The sequence below is a fragment of the Pipistrellus hanaki genome (assembly GCF_964339955.1).
Source record: "Pipistrellus hanaki genome assembly, chromosome: 9".
Taxonomy (NCBI): domain Eukaryota; kingdom Metazoa; phylum Chordata; class Mammalia; order Chiroptera; family Vespertilionidae; genus Pipistrellus; species Pipistrellus hanaki.
In genome coordinates this window covers 45,455,102-45,475,946 of record NC_140511.1, presented here as the reverse complement: position 1 = coordinate 45,475,946, position 20,845 = coordinate 45,455,102, and the positions used below count along the sequence as shown (strand labels likewise).

The 20,845-nt window shown below is 39.1% G+C and overlaps 2 protein-coding genes across 2 annotated transcripts; one reads left to right on the top strand and one right to left on the bottom strand.

Moving 5' to 3' along the window:
- Window positions 1–6,308: 6,308 nt before the first annotated feature.
- Window positions 6,309–7,307, bottom strand: OR52B6 (olfactory receptor family 52 subfamily B member 6; the record flags this gene model as incomplete). The annotated part of the gene is made up of 1 exon (XM_084895669.1): window positions 6,309–7,307. Exon 1 carries the CDS (start codon window positions 7,287–7,289, stop codon window positions 6,309–6,311), a length of 981 nt encoding a protein of 326 aa, XP_084751795.1. The 5' UTR covers window positions 7,290–7,307.
- An 11,684-nt stretch (window positions 7,308–18,991) lies between these two features.
- Window positions 18,992–19,960, top strand: LOC311628428 (olfactory receptor 52H1-like; the record flags this gene model as incomplete). Its single annotated transcript, XM_084895668.1, has 1 exon — window positions 18,992–19,960. The coding sequence occupies one exon, from the start codon at window positions 18,992–18,994 to the stop codon at window positions 19,958–19,960; it is 969 nt and encodes a 322-aa protein (XP_084751794.1).
- Window positions 19,961–20,845: the final 885 nt, after the last annotated feature.

Here is a 20,845-nt window from a genome sequence, read left to right as displayed (position 1 = left end):
TACGTTTACATCAGGACTTTGGATGATGATGTGTCAGTGTAGGTGCATCAGTTGTAACAAATGTATGACTCTGGTGTGAGATGGTAATATATGTGTGGGGGCAGAGGGTATATAGGCAATCTGTGTACCTTCCCCTCAATTTTGCTGGGAACATAAAATTGCTCTTAAAAAAATGTTGTTGCTATTATACTTACCTTGTAAAAATATATTTTTTATTGACTTTAGAGAGGAAGGGAGAGGGAGAGAAAGATGGAAACATCAATGATGAGAATTATTGATCAGCTGCCTCTGGCACGTCCCCCCTACTGAGGATCGAGCCCACAACACAGGCATGTGCCCTGACTGAGAATCAACTTATGGCTGCTCAACCACCAAACCACACCATTTTAAGTGAAGATCGATTACATCTCCCCAACATAAACATACATTTATTTCAGGCAAAAGTGTGCTTGGTATAAGCAATCTTTTAGGAGAGCGTATCTGTTTCATTAGTGCAATGCAATAATCACACACAAAAAAAAACCACCTGAAAATAATCCATAAAATCATTAAGGGGTAAATAATCAAACAAATTATGGTATATCCATACAACGGCATATTACAAAACAATAATATGGAACTACTGATCCATACAAGTAGAATGTCAAAAACATTATCCAAAGTGAACAAAACTAGACAGCAAAGATAAGTTATGTATAATTCCAGTTATATAAAATCCTAGAAAAGAAAAAACTATTATAGAAAGCAAATTAGTGGATTCTAGGGCCCAGGGATATGAAAAGGAAATGAACTGTGGAGGAAATTTTGGAGAGGATGGAAATACCCTTACATATCATGATTATGTTGGTGATTACACAACTGTATACATGTCAAAAGTCATGGAATTGTAATCTTAAAAAACGATAACTTACTGGATGTCAATTATAACTCATTAGAGCTGACAAAAACAAAAGAAGAAATGCAATGAGGAATATTGAAAGTTTGGCTTTCTGTGTTTCTAGGCATAAATTAGAACTGTGTTGTCAAATATGGAAGTTACATGTGGCTATGGAGCACTTGAACTGTGGCTAATTGGAAATGAAATGTAAATATAGAATATACTATAATCTAAACTATCTCATTAAGTTTTTTATATTGATTACATGTCTTAATAATATATTGGTACATTCAGTTAAAAAATGTATTAAAATCAATTTTACCTGTTTCTTCTTACCATTCAATGAGGCCACTAGAAATTTAAAAATTATATATGTGGCCCCATTATAGTTCTGTTTCTTTACCATCTAATGCACTACTTTGGATAGTCAAGAGAGAGGATTTTTGAGGGGGAAAATGTAAGAGCTGTTAAAGGATATAACACAGTTGAGAGCGGAGAAAAGAAGAAATTGTGAAGGAGGGGAACAGTTGGCTAATATACAGTTAGCAAGGGTTTGAGTAACCCTGTTCCACCTACCAGCAGGCCCTGGATCACCAGCTGCAGATGAGTGTGGTCCACCGGGGATGTGGAAGGCCCACTGAGTCTCAGCCTAAGGCCAGCTCTCAAGGACTGTGTGGATGAGCGGAGATGCCAGTCTGGTGGTGTGAGAAGAGCAGAACCCACAGCTTGAGGCTGTAGGTGCCTGAGGATCAAATTAGCAAATGAAAGAGGCCAAATTCAGGACTAGATGGGAACAGTTAAATATAAAACAAAAGCCTGAAAAAGGTCAAGAGGTTGGCTAACTAGCAGCACTGGAGTCCAGTGGATCTCTTTATGTAGAATGGCTAGGCTTTCCCAACTGGACATCAAAATAGCTTTCACAATAAAGTCAGTGACTGGGCAGAAACTATTAAAGGTTATACCCCCTCCACTAAAAGCTCTAGTGAAAGCGAAGTAAACACCTAAATAGGAGGCAATTGCAATTGTAAAGTAAGTTAAGTAAATTGGGCTTCTTGTGCTTAGGGAATAGCCGTTTTTATCTTTGTGCAGAATTATATTCCACTCTGATCTGTTATCTGGGATTGATTATCTAACAAGTGCCACTCTACAAGTATTTGAATTGGAACATAATCAGCTTCAAATACATATTTTTAAAACTTCACTTCAAAAGAATCACTATCCCGTGCATTTCAAAAACTTTTTATTAGCTTTGCAAATTCTTAAAATATTGTCCTGCACAGGTTTCCATCTTTCTGAGATCATCCATTAACTGAGGGTTGTTTCTTTTTTATTTTTTTTAGGATAAATTATAAAATTTTTATGTTTGATTTTTCCTGCATCTGTGAAATTCCACTTATAATTCATAATTGTTGTTTTTTAACTTGTTTAGATGTAAGTAAACATGTTTTCATTATCATAGTGCACTTTACCATATTTTATTCCCTACACTACTTCAAAACTTGTGTGCATTTCTTTTAAAGGTAGGCATTGCATTTGTCAATAATAACTCAATTGTTTTGAGTAATAGTAATAGCAAATCCAGCCGAAACCGGTTTGGCTCAATGGATAGAGCGTCGGCTTGGGGACTGAAAGGTCCCAGGTTCGATTCAGGACAAGGGCATGTACCTTGGTTGCGGGCATATCCCCAGTAGGGGGTGTGCAAGAGGCAGCTGATCGATGACTCTCTCTCATCGATGTTTCTAACTCTCTATCCCTCTCTCTTCCTCTCTGTACAAAATCAATAAAATATATATATTTTTAAAAATAGTAAATCCATTTAGCATATTTAAACTTCTGCCTCACTTAAGCCTCACCAAAACTCTAGGATGTGAATATTACACTGTCCATTTTGTAGATGTGAGAAATGAAGCTCAGTAACAGGTGGGGGGCACACAGCCAGCATGTAAGTGTCTGAGGCAGGCATGGAACAGGTTGCAGAGCCCATTGCCCGTGCTCTGGAACACACATTGCTGTCTGGACTGAATGCCTGGTTAAAAGTTCCGGAGCTCCTCTGCAGTGAAGATGTAAAAGAAAGATATGATTATCTATGTCATGAACTCCCTCAGGGAAGGGACTCCTCTCAGTCACAGCCCTGTCACCCTTTCGTGGCCAGAAGTAACAAGAAGAGGCCCAGTCACAGAGCAGCCCGCGGGGGTACCTGCCAGTGATGGGCACAGGGGGGGAGGAGGAGCCAGTGATGGGCACAGGGAGGGGAGGAGGAGCCAGGGAAGCTCCAGGTGTGAGCAGCACCAGGTGGTCAGGCCTCCCCACTGCAGACTAAGGATTTTTTTCTTTTGTTTGTCTTTAATATATACATATTTTATTGATTTTTTTTTTAGAGAGAGAAGGGAGAGGGATAGTTAGAAACATCGATGAGAGAGAAACATTGATCAACTGCCTGATGCACACTCCCCACCCGGATGTGCCTGCAACCAAGATACATGCCCTTGACTGGAATCGAACCTAGGACCGAGGGCTCCGGCAGCAGGAGTTTTAAATAGACTGAAGAACAGAGGGCGCTCACTCTTTCGGTGTTCTTATCTCCCCCTCCCCCAGCACCCCTACACAATGTGGCCCTGCCCCTTTCAGAGACAGGCAGGCCTCCTCCCCCTCCTGCCCGCAAGTCCGGCTGAGCGAGGTCGGCTCAGCTCCCAACTCCCTCAGGGCGAGGTCTGGGCCTCCAGGGTGGAGGGCAAACAGTTCTCCTCCCCGAGCCAAGGCAGGGGTGGGGGAGGGGCCGCTGACCTCTGAGTCCATGCTTTGCTGTCATTCCCCACCAGCTTTTCCAGAGCTGCCTCTCCACATTCTTTAGCTTCCACAATCAGGTTTAATCATCACTATCTTTAGAGTCTACTCCCAGCTCCGAAGGTCCCTCTTCTGTGCTCCCTTCCCCAAACTAAAGTCAACTCGGAACTGCAGAGGTGCCCTTCACTCTTCCCCCACCCAAGAGCCCCCCAACCAGGAAGGCAAGTTCAACTCTCAGGACTAGTGGGGATAGGGGTGGCCAGCCAGAAAATGGATTTGCTTACTGACCTGGAACACGGAGCCTGGATCTGGGCCAGAGATTTGCTGCTCCCACCTCCACCGGGGCAGAAAGACTCAGGGGCAAAGAGGCGGGGCGGGGGCGGGGGAAGGAGGAGATGCCACTGATAGGGCTGGTCGGCCTAGGTCCTGCACTCAGGGGTGTGGTCACCACCGTCCCAACAAGCCCTGAGGTGTTCCCTTACAGAATGGCAAATTCTGAGGCCTTGGAGAACAACTGAAGGCCAGAGAAGAGACTCCTAAAATGTCTTCACTTTTTGGCTTTCTGACATCATGTTAGTGTTCAGTAACACTGCTAATACACCTGTATTCCATATTAATATGTTAACTCAAATAGCTAAGTGAATAAAAATATCTAAAGTTATCGGAGTGAGCCAAGATAACCACTTGGCCTCCTCATGGCATCTTTTGCAAAATATTTATAAAAATGTATCCATTTAAAATTACAGATTATATTTTTAAATTATATTTCATGTACATGTAACCTAACCTATATAACTGAGAGTCTGTAAATGTTTGTGTTTGGGTCCTACGAATACATGAAAAGCTTATAAAGCCCAGGCATTGTGACTACAGGGTTTCAATGGCACAGCAACTCTAAGAGTTAGGCCAAACTTCTGCCCCAAGGATGCAGAAATGATGAGCCTGACCTGGTCTGAAAATATGGGCTGAGGAAGGGGGACCTCCAGAGAGGAGGGTGTTCAGGTTTAAGTCAGAACAGAAGATTGGGCAATGCGTCTTCTTTCACTGAGCATAACATTTTCAAGGTTAATTCCTGTTGTATAATGTACGAGTACTTCACTCTTTTGATGACTGAATAATATAACAGTGTATGTATTTTCCATGTTTTTATGAAATCCCTATATGTACATACATACCACGTAATAACTGATATGGACATAGATAGGCAAATACTTAAAAACAAAAACAAAAAAACACAACACCTCATTAATAAAGAAAGAAGGTGGCCATCAATAGGAAGCTCAAATATTATTTTTCATCTGAAGTCTTCTGATTTTTGTTCTAGGGCTGAAGTTTAAAATAAGAGGATTGAGGACTGTGAGGCTTGGAAATATTCAAGTGGGATGGGGAGAAACTATTTCAGCTTTTTCCTCTTCTTTCAATTTTTAAAAACCTGTCAGATTAAAAGGGTAAAGCCATAATTTATTTGGGCATTTTCAGGGATAGCTGAGAAAATTATAATTATAATTTATCTATTATCTATTATAATTAGATAAATTACATAGATGCTTATATTTCTTTAAACATTTATTAAAGAATATATAAATCAACATCTGTTAGATATAAGTAGGCTTTTGACTTTTCACTTTAATGATGAATATAATTTTTAAATACAAAACATATTTGGATGGAAAAGAGAGCTCTATTCCTATACAATTATCTACATTTTGTTAAAAAGATGTGTCCACCTACATATGTTGCTGTGTGTTAGCATCTTTGAACTTGGGTACATACACATCTGTGATTATGGACATATGTAACTGGTAATAAAAATAATATCATTTCATGGAACTATCAATTTTTAGACATGAGAATTCTCAGGGGTTCCAACTATAAGAAAGGTATTGCACTGGTAATCAAAAATGCATGCAAGGATTAGGTAAGTCGTTAGAGAGAAAATACAAGTGAATACTGGGAAAAGTCTGATTTGGATGGTAGATTCCAGGTAAGTTATTACATTTTCCTCAGTTAGTTTTTTTTTTTCTTTTTTGAGATGCTGAGGAAAAGAAGGGATTTGAATAATAGAAGAAAGTGAGGTGGATATTTCTATAAATTTCTAAACAAAGAAATCAAAGGTGGATTTTAGTAGAACATTTATTTTATTCACTCATTTGTATTCTATATTCCACCATAAACATTTTTGCAAACTAATAAAAACTGTTTATAAACATTATTGTTAGTGATTGATTAATATTTGATAGTAAGTATATATTACATAGCATTATTTATTTACTAGAGGCCCAGTGCACAACATTTGTGCACTGGGGGGGAATGGTCCCTCAGCCCAGCCTGTGCCCTTTTGCAGTCCATCTGACACCATACATAGTTATTATAATGCTATATTCCTTTGCTGTACTTTACATTCTTGTGATGCTTTTAATAACTGGCAATTGGTACTTCTAAATCCCTTTCACCTTTTTCACTCAGCCTCCAATACCACTTCCGTCTGGGGACCAAGAATTTGAGTAGAACATTCATTTAAATAAATTAGGACATGGGTGAGAATGACACAAGATAACTGGAAGATGTAGAGATAAGGATATAGTGAATATGAAATATGAAATAATAAATAAGAAAGGGGATTAAGTTGAGCTCAAGTTGGAAACCCTTAGTTACATTCCTTGACAAGGTTTGAAAACATCTGTTTAGCCCCTTCCAAAATTGGCCTAGTCCTCACTCCATAAATAATAGGGTTGAGCATTGGTGGGATGACCACATAAAGATTGGCCAGAAGGATATGGACATAGCTTGGGATGAATCTCCCACCAAACCTATAGGCAAAGACAGAAAAGAGGGCAGGAATGTAGAAGAGTAGAATGACACAGACATGGGAGCCACAAGTGCTCAGGGCCTTGGACCGGGCATCTTGAGAAGGGAGTTGAAAGACAGCTCGGAGGATGCGGATGTAGGAAACAGCAATAAGGATGATGTCCAGGCCAGTGGAGAGTAGAGCAGCTGCCAGCCCATACCAGACATTGATGGAAATATCAGAACAGGACAGACGGGCAATGCCCATGTGCTCACAAAATGTGTGTGCAATGATGTTGACCCGGCAATAGTGCAGGCGCTTGAGGAGAAAGATGGATGGAAACATGATGATGAAGCTGCGGGTCAGGGTGGCGGCAGTGATCTTCCCAATGACCGTGCTTGTGAGGATGGTGGCGTACCTCAGAGGGGAGCAGATGGCAACATAGCGGTCAAAGGCCATGGCCAACAGGACTGCAGAGTCGGCCACAAAGAGGAAGTGGATGAAGAACATCTGGGTGAGGCAGCCGTCAAAGGAAATGTGGCTAGAACCTAACCAGAAGTTGGCCAGTGCTTTGGGCATCGTGGCAGTGGAGAGCAAGACGTCAGTACTGGCCAACATGGACAAAAATATGTACATGGGCTCATGCAGGCTTGGCTGGGAGAGAATAACACAAATTAAAATGCTGTTGCTTGCCAGGGCAGCTACATACATGGTACAGAAGGGGATGGAGAGCCAGGTGTGTAGATACTCCAGCCCAGGGATGCCGATGAGGAGGCAGCCTGCCATGTGAGTGTCTGAGTTGTTTGCAGCAGTTATGCTGTTCGCAGACAAGAGAGCCATGATTTTCTGTAGAACCCTCACCTGTACGCAGGAGAGAAGTAGCTTCAGACATGGTAAACATTAGCAGAGTGCACATAAAAGCTTGCAAACAACCACAAGGTCTGCGCATACTCACAGGCACTCCAACCATTATGGGCTCTGTACACAGGCATTTTTCTCTTTAGACAGTCACACATGAGTTATACACAAAGTGCAAAGTTACAGACCCCTGCCCATAGACAGGCTCTCCACATAGCTGTAAGACTTTCTGGAAACACATTACCAGGCTTAGCACAGTGACACAGGTTCTGAAAAGAGCAGGATTAACTAGAAAGTAAAAAAAAAAAAAAAAAATCTCTATAATCTCTATGGTTATGTAAATTGTAATAAATTGCAAAAGCGTCAGGTGGCAGTCCCATGTCAGAGATCTGCTCTGTCAGGCTGTATGATTTTGGACAAGACACTATCTTCTGAGTAACAATTTTTTTGACCTTTCAATGAGCATAATGCTTATCTTACTGGTGTGTTAAATTAAATCTTGTCTGTGGAAATGTTATTAAGCTGTGTGGTGCTTCCTGAGTCACCTTTGTGACTCTGAAGTGTAGGGCTGTCACCTAGCACGTGAAAGAAGGTGTAGAGCAATGCTTGTGAAAGTGTGGTGTCCAGACCAGCATCAGCACCAACATAAAATTCTTGGACCCTCCCACCCTTGGGGTTGGAGGCAGCATTCTGTCTCCATGCTAAAGTTTACAAAACCACTGATGTAAGAAGTTTTTTTTTACTTTCTTCCAAGCCTATTCTACAACCTACATGTCCATGTCTTCTGCCAGGACCAGATATAGAGTGCCACTAGGAAGGCACATGGACATTTTCCTTAAATTGTCAGCTGAGTCCAAGGCAACGGGCAGAGCTGAGGCTCAGATACACATTTCCCCAAGATGGCGGAACGTGTAATCAGCTTGGCCTTCATATCAAGCCCAGGTGTTGGCAGGGGCAGTTCTAGATATGTAAATCCAGGCAAGCTAGGGCCTACTTAAAAATGCAAATAAGCTCCTTTGATCCGAAATTTTGGTATTACTTCCTGGTGTTGGAGGTATAAAATAAATGCGCTAGGAGGGGTCAGGTCGTCCTTGCAGCCTTTCCGTCAGAGAGAAAGGATGGCATCCCACCCAGACCTCAGCTTTAAATCTATTTCTGTGTCTTCTATTATTTCTCAATACCTGGCCGCCTCCACTTAGAACCTGTTCCTTCATTTCTCTTTCTGCGCTGGACACAGAAAAGGGAGATCCCTGCCATGTTTGGCCCCCTCCACATCAGGCCCCTGCACCAATAATGTCTCAGCTCTAATTGATTTCTGCATCATTCTCTATGAAAATGTTCAGGCTTCAATTAAATCTAACCAGTGTTTTCCTCATCACTTAGAATGTGGAAGAAATGATACAACCATCCAAATAGAGTCAACTACATCTTAGCCCATTGACTCTTCCTCCTTTCTATTGAATTACTCTCACAGTGAATATATAAATTTACCAATGCCCAAATGACCATTCCTCCCTTTCAACTGAATTTTCTGCCTACATAATGGAGACTTCAAGACTATCAGGAGACAACTGCTCATATTACTCCTCTCTTGTAAATTTATCTTATCTCAGTACCCATCCTCCTCTCATTTCCTCCATTCTCAGAGAAACTAGTATTAATGTCTCTTCTGCCTTTCAATGTCTCCCTTGTTATAGTTATGTTTTCCTCTACCTAGGAACAAGAAAGCTCCCTGAGGCTATTTATTTATTTTTTATTTATAGAGTGTAAAGATAAAATAAGCCAATTGTATATTTCTACACTAGCAGAAAATAACTGTACAATACATTTTAAAAGTTTGTAGTGCAATACAAACATAGAAGCATATGAAATGTACGTTAAAAATATAACATACTTAAAAATAAATTTAGCTCAAATTTGCAAAGCCTCTACATTGAGAATACAGAATATTGCTGGAAAAGATTTTTTTAATGTAAACAAATGGAGATATATACCATGTACACAAATGGGAAGACCCAATAGATTGTTAAACTATTAAGTTTCTAAAAAATAAATTTATAGTTAGTTTTTTACTTAATTTGAAATTTTTAGCTTTGTTGCGGCATAAGTAATAAATACAAATTATATCTATACAAAGTGTAAATATAGCTTAATATATGAATACATTTTGACATTATTACCACAATCAAGTTAATTAACACATCAATCATTTCACATAGTTACCTTTCTCTTTTGCAGTCTTAAATTATTTTTATTTTTATTTTTATTTATTTTTTTTTTAATGGATTTAGATTTTATTGTATAATACTTAGCCGAGTATAGTTTCTTTTTTTTTTTTTCCATATATTTTATTGATTTTCTTATAGAGAGGAAGGGAGAGAGATAGAGAGCCAAAAACATCGATGAGAGAGAAACATCGACAAGCTGCCTCCTGCACACCCCCTATTGGGGATGTGCCCGCAACCAATGTACATGCCCTTGGCCGGAATCGAACCTGGGACCTTTCAGTCCGCAGACCGACACTCTACCGCTGAGCCAAACCGGTTTCGGCTTATTTTTATTTTTTTATTAAAATTTTTGGAGTGAGTGACGCTGGTTAACAAAATTATACAAGTTTAAGGTGCACAATTCTACAACACACCTTCTGTATAGTGTATTGTGTGTTTACTACCCCAGGTCAAGTCTCTGTTCATCACCATTTATCCTCCCTAAACTCTCCTCTACTCCCCTTAATTTCCCTTCCCTGGCAATCACTGAACTATGTGTCCAAGAGTTTTGTTTTTTTCTTCTTTCTTTCTTTCTTATTTATTTATTTATTTATTTATTTATTTATTTATTTATTTTGCTCAGTTCTTCTGCTCCCCAGCTCCCACTGCCCCACAAACACAGCTGTAAGCCTGCTCTCTATTTATGAATCTATCTCTATTTTGCTTGTTAATTCATTTTGTTCATTAGGTTTCATATATAAGAGAAGTCATATGGTATTTTTAATTCTCTGACTGGCTTATTTCACTTAGCTTAATGTTCTTTAGGTACACACACATATCCTCAGTTGCAGTGATGTATATGTTTATATATGCATGTATATGTGCATAAGTTTGTATGTATGTATATCTTCAAGAATAATTTCCCCACCTATTCTCTGAGTTCTTTTTCTTTTCCACCTCTTCAAGGACTTTGTTCCATCAATTATCTCCCCTCTTCTTTATCCCCAGTTTGTCTTAATTTCTTAGATCTTTAGCTTTATTATTTATGAACATTCAAACATTTTTAACCTTAAAAACAAACAAAAATTAATAGCAAAAATAAAAATATTTTATTCTGCTAACCTGTCTCACTACTTTTTGTCTGTCTCTCTTCTTTCCTTCAGAATCACGCCTTTCATGAAACTCTAGATTTGGCTTTGATTTTTCTACTCAGCTCTAGTTCTTCCCTTGTCCCTGACCTTCCTTTCCAGTCCTCATTAAGGGCTCCTCTGTCCCTGCTGGATACTCACCAAGGGGCTTCCTATTTCTAGGTTCCCCTCACTCTTCACTCTCCCTGGCTAGATCTTTCCACCTACTTTGGCTTTATGTAGCCTGCATGTACTAATACCTTGCAAATTTATATTTGCCACCTATACTGCTTTTTAAGCTTCAGGTCCACTTACTGAAAGACCTCCCAACTGACTTCCTCACCTGGAGTCCTTCCAGGCTCCAAACCAGTCTCCACATACAGAGTGGGGCAAAAGTAGGTTTGCAAATATTAGTATGGAAACTAATACAATAATTAATAAACAATAATACAAGCATAAATTCTATGTTTCACATACTCACAACTGCAAACCTACTTTTGCCCCACTCTGTATAAATTATATTTTTAAAAGCTAATTTGGCCGAAGCTGGTTTGGCTCAGTGGTAGAGCGTCGGTCTGCGGACTGAAAGGTCCCAGGTTCGATTCCGGTCAAGGGCATGTACATTGGTTGCGGGCACATCTCCGGTGGGGGATGTGCAGGAGGCAGCTGGTTGATGTTTCTCTCTCATCGACGTTTCTAGCTCTCTATCTCTCTCCCTTCCTCTCTGTAAAAAAATCGATAAAATATATATTTTTTTTTTAAAAAAAAGCTAATTCGGAGCATGCTACTTTCTTGACAATAGAGAATAATTTCCCATTGCCTAATAGATTAAGTGCACACCTTCTCTGCCTTTCTACCAATAATGGACAAATGCATGTCTCTGAATTTGCTCTTCTTTCTCTGTGATCTATTTATTTATTTTTATTTTTTTTTAAAAATCTATATTGATTTCAGAAAGGAAGAAAGAGGGAGAGATATATAGAAATATTAATGATGAGAGGGAATCATTAATTGACTGCCTCCCACATATTCCCTACTGGGGATCGAGCCTGCAACCCAGGCATGTGTCCTTGACCAGAATCGAACCCGGGACCTTTCAGTCTGTAGGCCGATGTTCTATCCACTGAGCTAAATCAGGTAGGGCTGTGGTCTTTTATACAATCCACTTCCTTTATCTTCATCTTTCCCTTTAAAGTAGCCAGTTTATATTTTTCACTCAGGAAGACTTTCCTCATTTCCCAAGATTAGATTATGCCTACATTGCCCTGCAGCTATCTATTTCTCTGTCTAGCATTTACCACACGGAACTATTCCAGCCCCAATATATGATGAGCTCCTTAAGGGTCAGCACTGTGTCTTGTTCACTGGTGTATGGAATAGAGATGCTATGTAGTTAATGTTTTAAAAAATCATAGAATAGGGAAAGTCCCAACCCACTCAGCCAAGTAAAGGTCATACTGTCAAGGACACATACTCATATAAAAATCACAGGTTTATAACAACATTCTCATCTCAGCTGTAGTCGGTGCCATTTGTTGTGCTCACTCTTCCCACAGCATCACTCATCGTGCTCATCTTGCTCCACTGCACATTCTCGCCTTTGTCAGTCACGTCAGCACCTGCATAAACTTTTCTCTTCTGATTTCAGTTCTCCTAAATTATCCCCCTTCAAGGCAGCCTTTGTTCACAGTATCTCCCTACCATTTATCATGTGATTTCTGTTTTTACTCCAATTAGGCACCTATGTAAGTCTCCATACTCCCACTCTAGACAACAATCCAAAGAGCTTCACTTACAGTTGTCTCTCTAGCAGCCCCTTTTCAGACCTCCCATTCATATGCCCAATTCCCTTACCCACTGGTTCATGCTTCTATCATCTTTGGAAAAATTACTAGAAAAACTATCCCTTCTAGTCCAGTGAATTCATTTTCCCATCTGTCTTTCAATCATGGACCTGACAATACCATCCAGAAACCTTGTCCTTATAAGTTGTCCCCAAATGCAGTAGAATAACTGTTCTTTCTGTTGTTCATCAGTGTCTGAGGATAAAACCTCTGTGTCATTTATGATTCTTACATCCTCGTAGGAGCCAAATATCACCTACTCATTAATCTCCCATTTCTCACCAGGAAAGTAATCCTCTAAACTGCCCTTCTCCCAATCCCACTCTCCAGAAAAACAGTTAAAACCAGACAACCTAGATAGTTCTTGAACATTGTTATTGTGCATTGTTATTTATTGGTATTTATTGGTAAATAAATGGTATTTATTTCCTATCCATTTCTCCACATTTATAATCGCTTCTCCATCCTGACCTAGACTTACCTCCTCAATGCCACCTTCTCAGACTCACAGTGTTTCAGTTCAATATTTCATAAACAACTTCCTTAATATATAGAATTGAATCTCAGGTCTTGTTTAATATGGTGTTAATTCCCTCCCATCCTTTGGGAGCAGAGACTCCCCTCCCTCTTTTTTTCTTTCCTTCCCTCAGCTACAAATTCCTCCTTCACCACTTGGGCAAATATGCCTTTGTTCAAATGGGAATCTAAGGCACATAGGGATATGCTCTGGCATAGAGCCAGAGGGAAGAGATCTATTGTTACACAATGAGCATCTAAGGAAGGATGGTCAGCACCTACTCAGAGGCTCTTAGCCTAAAAGTTTTCATTGAACTTGCTTTTGCATTTCCCATTTCAATATTACCCACTATACATTCAAACCTACTCTTTCTTGCCATTGTCTTTCCTACAGCATTTTTCTTTCAGGCTTTTTTTTCCCACTTATCACCTGTCTAGATTTTATTTTTAAACTCCTAGTAATAGTAGTAGCAGTAGTAGTAGTAGCTGTTGTTGTTGTTGTTGTTGTTGTTGTTGTTGTTGTTCTTCTTCTTCTTCTTCTTCTTCTTCTTCTTCTTCTTCTTCTTCTTCTTCTTCTTCTTCTTCATCGCTTTCTCTTTCTCCTTGCACTGCTCCTAAAATCTATCATATTTATATGTCATCCTAACAGAAAGGATATATGAGAATTATCATCCTTGTCTTATATATTAAAAAATTTGACAAGCCTGGATTTATCTGTTCTTTGGGTTAGAACTTCAGGTCAATGTCCCCTTATTATAACCAGTAATTATAATACAACAGTGGGTACAGAGTGCTGTAGGAATCCAGACACAAGAAGAATAATTCTTCCTGGTATTGGTTGGGGATACTTTATAGACGTCACACTGCAATTGGGACTAAACAAATTGTGTGTGTGTGTGTGTGTGTGTGTGTGTGTGTGTGTGTGTGTGTTAATGAGAGCCAACTGAGACAATGAATGTGAAAGGACTTTACAAATAAAATAAAGATAAATAGTAATGGTAATGCTTTGGAGAATTTGGGTTGAGAAATAAGATGGAAACTAGACTTCTAGAACCAGAGCAGAAACCAAGAAACTAAAGACTAGTATTCAGATGATAGGAAATAATATCAATCAGTCTCAGGTTCCTCTAAAATGAGAATGACTCCCCTTACTGATCCAGACCTTACTTAATTTGTGGATTTGTTTGTTAATTGAGAAAAGATTTCCTTTATGAAATAACTTTCAGTATATTCATTGTTCAACCATGGTCACTACCAAATGTCCTTTTGCTATTCCAGAGTCCACTCAGGAAATCTCTTTACTTTTAGTTGTCATGTTTATGTAGGCTCCTCTTGACTATAGCAGTTTAGTTTTCCAATGTTTTCAATCCATTGTTATATTACTTTAATTTTTAAAATGGCTTTTTGTGTGTTTTTAGTTTAAAATGTTAATTTTTTTCTTTCATATTGTTGGAATAAATGGGATTGGTGCTGTGTGCTCAATATAATTTTCCCCCCAAGAAAATCCAACTCTGACTTGTTGAAATGAGAGAAAGTCAGTTTCATGTAAGGAGCTCAGAGATCTGCAACTGCTCACTCACACAGCTAGGCAACATAGTAAATATAATTTCAGAAAAACAGAATTTAATTTTACCTATTTTTTATCTGCCACAGTTGACATACCAAGCTAAATGGCATACAACCACCTTTAAAACTCTGGTTTATTTCCCTCTGAGGTATTCTGGACTTGATCTGGTTCAGTAAAATGGAAAGTAGTTAGCATCACAAAATTATAATGTATCTTCAGCTCTTTCTGCAGATATAAAACTTGCTCTGTATTATGTATTTGTTACACAGTTAGAAAGACAATTCAATGAAAGAAGAATAAGGAAGTGAGAATATCAAGAAAAACAGGTTTCTGGCATAAGCAGCTGGGTGTTAACTAAACATTTCCAGTCACATGGTACGTATTCAGTGAATATACAATGGCCTAAGGAAGTGGTTTATGCAAAGATTTAATTTTATACATCTTGCTCAGAAATCACTGAGTTTCTTCAGTTCAAAAAGTATCTCAATACAATGACAAGTAGAGACTAGAAAACTCAATTTAGTGAAATAGAATCTATATTATAAAGGGCCAGTGGCTATAACACCCTACGCTATAATGACAAACAACCAGTCACCAGGAGGTGCATGGAGCATCACTCAGGCCCTCCCCTCCCTACTCCCTATTCTCCCTCACCCCTCAGGGCACCAGCAGTGTCAGGGAAGCATCATGGGACATCAGCAGCATCCTCAGAGCATGCGAGGTGTAGGGCAATGGACATGGCCCTGATGGCAGGCTAGGCCTAGGGCACCCTACATGTGTACAATTTAATCATGCACTGGGTTTTTAGTATGATATAATAATCCAGAAAAACCCTCATCTGATGGAGGAGTTGGGGTTGGGGAACTAAATGCATTAAAATTGAAGGGCATTGGAAGCCTGATACTCATATCTGTCCAACAACCATATCACATGGAACTCACCAGTATCCCTAACCAAGCAACTGTCTTATCTTATCTAATAATAGAGAAACATGTAAATTGACCGTACCTTCATTACACCCAGAGTCAATCAGAGGCTTTAGGCATGGTAAGGGGCCGAGTCTGTGATCGGAGGGGTGGGGGAACCCCTTCCCAAGCCTAAAGCCTCCGCCCCAGGCTTTAGGCTTGGGCAGGGGCCGAGCCTGGGATCGAAGGGAAGGAGAAAAAAATCAATGGAAACATATCCTCAGGTGAGGACAAAAAGAAAAATAAAGAAAGAAATGTCATATCCTATGAAAGACATCTTGAAAATGCTTAAAGAAAGTTGTTATTTTTCCATGGTGAAGGGACTGGAGTCCATGTAGATGAAAATACCTTGGCGGCTGCAGTGACTGGCAGTGACTACCCAGAGGGGTGATGGGGCTGGCACCTTCCCCTGATCAGCCCGATTGCCTCCCCAAAGGGAGGCCAGACTGCAGCGTAGGTCCGTTCCCAATGGGGAGTGGGCCTAAGCCATCAGTAGGACATCCCCTGAGGGTTCCCAGTATGTGAGAGGGGGCAGACTGGGCTGAGGGACCCTTCCCCAGTGCACAAATTTTATGCACCGGGCCCCTACTCTCCAAATATTCACATAACTATCTCATGAGATCCAGAATTTAAGGGTCACCAGCACACCATTCTTCCAAGTCAGAACCTGGAGCCCAGCTACAGTATCTATAAATAACTCATTGACATAGGCCATACCCTGAAGAATCCCAGCATTCCCTGGTTTCTCTCCTGCATTTAAAACTCTGAATCATATCCCATGTGCATGTGATTAAGATCAAGAAAATGTTAATTTAAACATTTATTATAAATACTAATGATATTGACTGGGGACTAGAGTCCCTGGAATCCCTTAGGTTTTAGCCCCCCCCCCCCCCTTTTTTCCCCCCAGTCTCTTCATCCCCTGAGAAAATGACTAAGAGATAAAAAGGTTATGCTCTGCAGGTGTGTTTCTCTTTCCCAGCAATAATTAAATGTCTTCCTCCCTGTGCCTCACCTGCTCCACATTCTTTCCTTCTTTCTTTTTCCATGTCTCCTACCCAACTGTGTTATGTTTCCTCCTGTATATCTCTGTACTCATCCTGGAGTTATCCTCTTCCAATCATTTACTGGATTTATAACCCAGCACCAACATCAAAATTAATTGTCTGTGAGTATTATCTGAATGTGGTAATGCTGATGATGGAAAGAGTTGTGGGGAAGCAGAATGAGAAAAAACAGGCAGTGTTAAAGGACCTTGTAGTTGGCAGAATAATTAATAGCCCCTCAAAGCTATGCACAACCTAATCCCTGGAACCTGTACATGTTATTTATATGGCAAAGAAAATTTATAGTAGATAATCAGCTGATTTTAAAATAGGGGTATAGTACTGAATTATCTGGATGATTCCAGTGTAACCACAATGGTTTTTAAAAGCAGAAGAAGGAAATATAAAAGTTTAGAGTCAGAGAGATATGAAGTCAAATTTCTAAAAAATTTAGAGGTCAGAATGAGATGTGAGGAAGATTAAATATACTGTTATTACCTTTGAAAATGAAAGAAGAGTAAATAAGCCAAGGAAATATATATTATAGTATATATTAACACAAGCAAGCAGTGGCTGACTTAAAATATCAGTTTTCTAGTGAGACCGTATTACTGCTTATTCTATGTGAAATCTTGTCTTCTTCCATGCTGAAAGAAACACATAAAGACAGAAATTATATTCTCAAGAAGTGTTCTTAATCATTAATACAGGATTGGCCACATATCTGAAAAAAATAATTCAAGAGAATAATAAAAAAATAATGCAAAGCTTGATACAAACACCTGATTGTTTAGCAAATATATATTTAACCCATAAATACAGAGGATAGTGTGGGGAAGGCCTGGGAGGTGGATGTGGGTGGAGGGGTTAATCGGGGAAATGGGGGATAGCTGTAATACTTTCAAAAGTAATTCCATATTTTTTTTTTAGAAAAAGAACTGTGATTGCACAAGCAGGGCAATAGAGACATGGTCTAGCAAAACTGGAGAAGGTTTCCTGGAGATATTAGCACTTGTAAGGGTCAAGAGCAGTGAGTAGAATTTAGACATAGTGAGAAAAGACAGTTTGCATCTATGGTAATGACAGCAATACAAGCAAAGAGGTATAGGAATGATGGAGAAATATGGAGAGTCCTCTATGAATACATTTTAGGGAAGAATGTGAGACACATTTATATAGGTAGACCCACTCTATATAGGGAAAGTATTGATGGCAAAACAGAAAATAAAAATGCTTGTTGGCACAACAGGTGCAATTACCTGCTTTAAAACAATGTTGTGTGTGTTTTGGTAATTTTATATTTTTATTTTATTAAAAATTTTTTTTTGTAATTTTATATTTTAAAGAGATCAATATGATAGCATGAGGAGAGAAGGATTTGCGATATATTGAAAGAATCAAAATGATTATTTTTTTAATGTGTTTTTATTGATTTTAGAGAGAGAGGGGAAGGGAGAGGGAGAGAGAAACATTGATTGGCTACCTCCTGTGGACCCACAACACTGGCATGTGCTCTGACCAGGAATATCACTGGTGTCTTCTTGGTGCATGGGATGATGCTCAAACAACTGAGCCACACTAGCCAGGGTAGAACCAAGACTCTTATTATATGGTGAGTAAGATGAGGAAGTAGAGAAGAAAAAAGTAGGCAGATCAAACCGATTTCAAATAAGGATGTTAAGAGCTGGCAGATGTGAGATAAGGCTGAAGGAGGAAGAAGAGTTCCCAGCAACTCTCAAATCACTATGTTCCAGCAGTGGGAAAACGATGTGATGACATCCATATGTAGCCGGTCAGGACATTGGCAGGTAGAAGAAGATAATGAACCTTAGAACACTATTTATGAGTTGAAAAGGATATTTAGATAGATATTGTCTTCCAGATTGAAGAGGTGGGAATAAAATCTAGGCAATGGTAGATTGACTCACCAGAATCCTAGTGATACATTGGCATTAAAAGAAAGCAGATTTGTTAATTCACATATGGCTCTTCTTATTTATTTAAATGGATATCCTTGAGATTTGTGTCAAGTAGGATATTTAATACTTACATCTTTGAGAAACCTCAAACTGAGTTATTTGGTGAGAGCAAGACACATTTGGAATTTTAATTGACAGCAAAGGACCAATATGTTCCTAGGTCATAAATCTATTGGGACATGGCTCTAATATAGTAACAGTGCAGTATGGTAAGGTAATATCTATACATGGGTAACAATGAAGATTTTTGGGAAGCTTTTGATAAATGCTGTAAAGGTTGTGAGAAGAAGTAGATTGCATTTTTCTTCTAGTGTTTGTTAAGTGATAGGACAAGGAGGTATTGTAGTGACAGAAAAGACTTAAAAAGGATTTCATGAACAGTCAGATCTCAGAATTAAATGTGGTATTTTGTCCTCAGGGAATGACAATCAACATGATGACAACATTGAATTTGACAACTTTTAATCCAGAATCCTTCATTTTGGTGGGGATCCCAGGGCTGGAGCAGTTTCACATCTGGATTGGAATTCCTTTCTGTACCATCTACCTCGTGGCCCTTGCAGGTAATGGCATTCTTCTCTACCTCATCACTATGGACCGCAGCCTCCATGAACCCATGTTTTTCTTCCTCTCCATGTTGGCCTCTACGGACCTCATATTGTGCACCACCTGTGTCCCCAAAATGCTTGGCATATTATGGTTGAAAGCTCAGAAAATCACATTTTCTGGCTGCCTCACCCAGTTGTTCTTTCTCCACTTCAGCTTTTTCCTGGACTCAGCCATATTATTGGGTATGGCATTTGATCGCTACCTGGCCATTTGCTCCCCTTTGAGATACAGCAGTGTCTTGACCCCTAGAACAATTATCAAGATCATGGTAGGCATTGTTGGTCGGAGCTTTAGCATCATTTTGCCTGTTGTTTTCCTGGTGAAGCGTTTGCCCTTCTGCAGGACACGTATCATCCCTCACACATACTGTGAGCACATAGCAGTGGCCCGGCTCTCCTGTGCTAGTATCTCCATCAATATCTGGTATGGCTTTACTATGCCTCTAATGGCTATTATGTCCGACCTGATCTTTATTGGTATTTCCTACACTTTGATTCTTCGTGCTGTTTTTCACCTTCCATCTAGAGATGCCCGCCAGAAAGCTCTCAGCACCTGTGGGTCTCATGTCAGTGTCATTCTCATATTCTACACATCAGCCTTGTTCTCTGCTGTTACACATCGCTTCGGCCACAACATCTCTCGCACCTTTCACATCATGTTTGCTAATCTCTACGTAGCAATCCCTCCTGCAGTCAATCCCATCATTTATGGTGTAAAAACAAAGCAGATCAGGGACAAGGTTGTCCTTCTACTCTTTCCTAAAGGGAACAGTGATCTGGGGCTGAGGACATGAGATTGTGGAAAGTCAAGTAATTATATTTATTTAATATAATTTATTTGTCAGACAGAGAAAAAAAAATATCATATGATTTCACTTATATGTGAAATATAAATAACAAAATAAATAAACAAAACAAAAACAGACTATTAGATGCAGAGAACAAACTGGTTGCTTGATGGTAGAGGGGCTGGGAGTTTGGTGAAAAATATGGGATTAAGAAGTATAACTAGGTAGTTAAAAAAATAGTCCTGGGGCTGCAGAAACCAGCACAGGGAATTCAGTCAATAATATTATAATTATTATGCATGATGTCAGACGGCTAGAATTATAGGTGGGGATCACTTCATAAATTATATAATTGCCTAACCATTATGCTGTACACCTGAATCTAATATAAAGTAATATTGAATGTTGACTGTAATTGAAAATAAAAGAAAACCACAATGACAACAAAATAGAAGTCTAAATATAGCCCACTCCCAATTCTTTCTGTCCCATATAGTTAATTTTCTATTTGATAACTTCTTGTGACTATCCCATTTTAAAAATCTACATGAAAAAAAAGTACCATCTGTTTCTCTTCCTTTCTTCATGATCAACACATTCTCTTGAACTCTCTATGTTAACTAAATGGTACAAAAGTCAACTAGATTCTCATGCCAAAATCTGTTTTTTAAAAAATTTATTTTCTTTAATTATTTCAAACTTAATTTGCTATTAACGATGCCTTCTTAATATCCTTAAATTCATTCATGTTTCACATTAAAATGTGATCACTACTTTCTCTCTGTCCTGGATTTTTCTCAGCAGCCTCATTTAAAAATTTGCTACCTTTATTTTATTTTTCTTCCATTTAATTTTTCACTAAAAAATTAGAGTGCTATTACTCTAAACTTC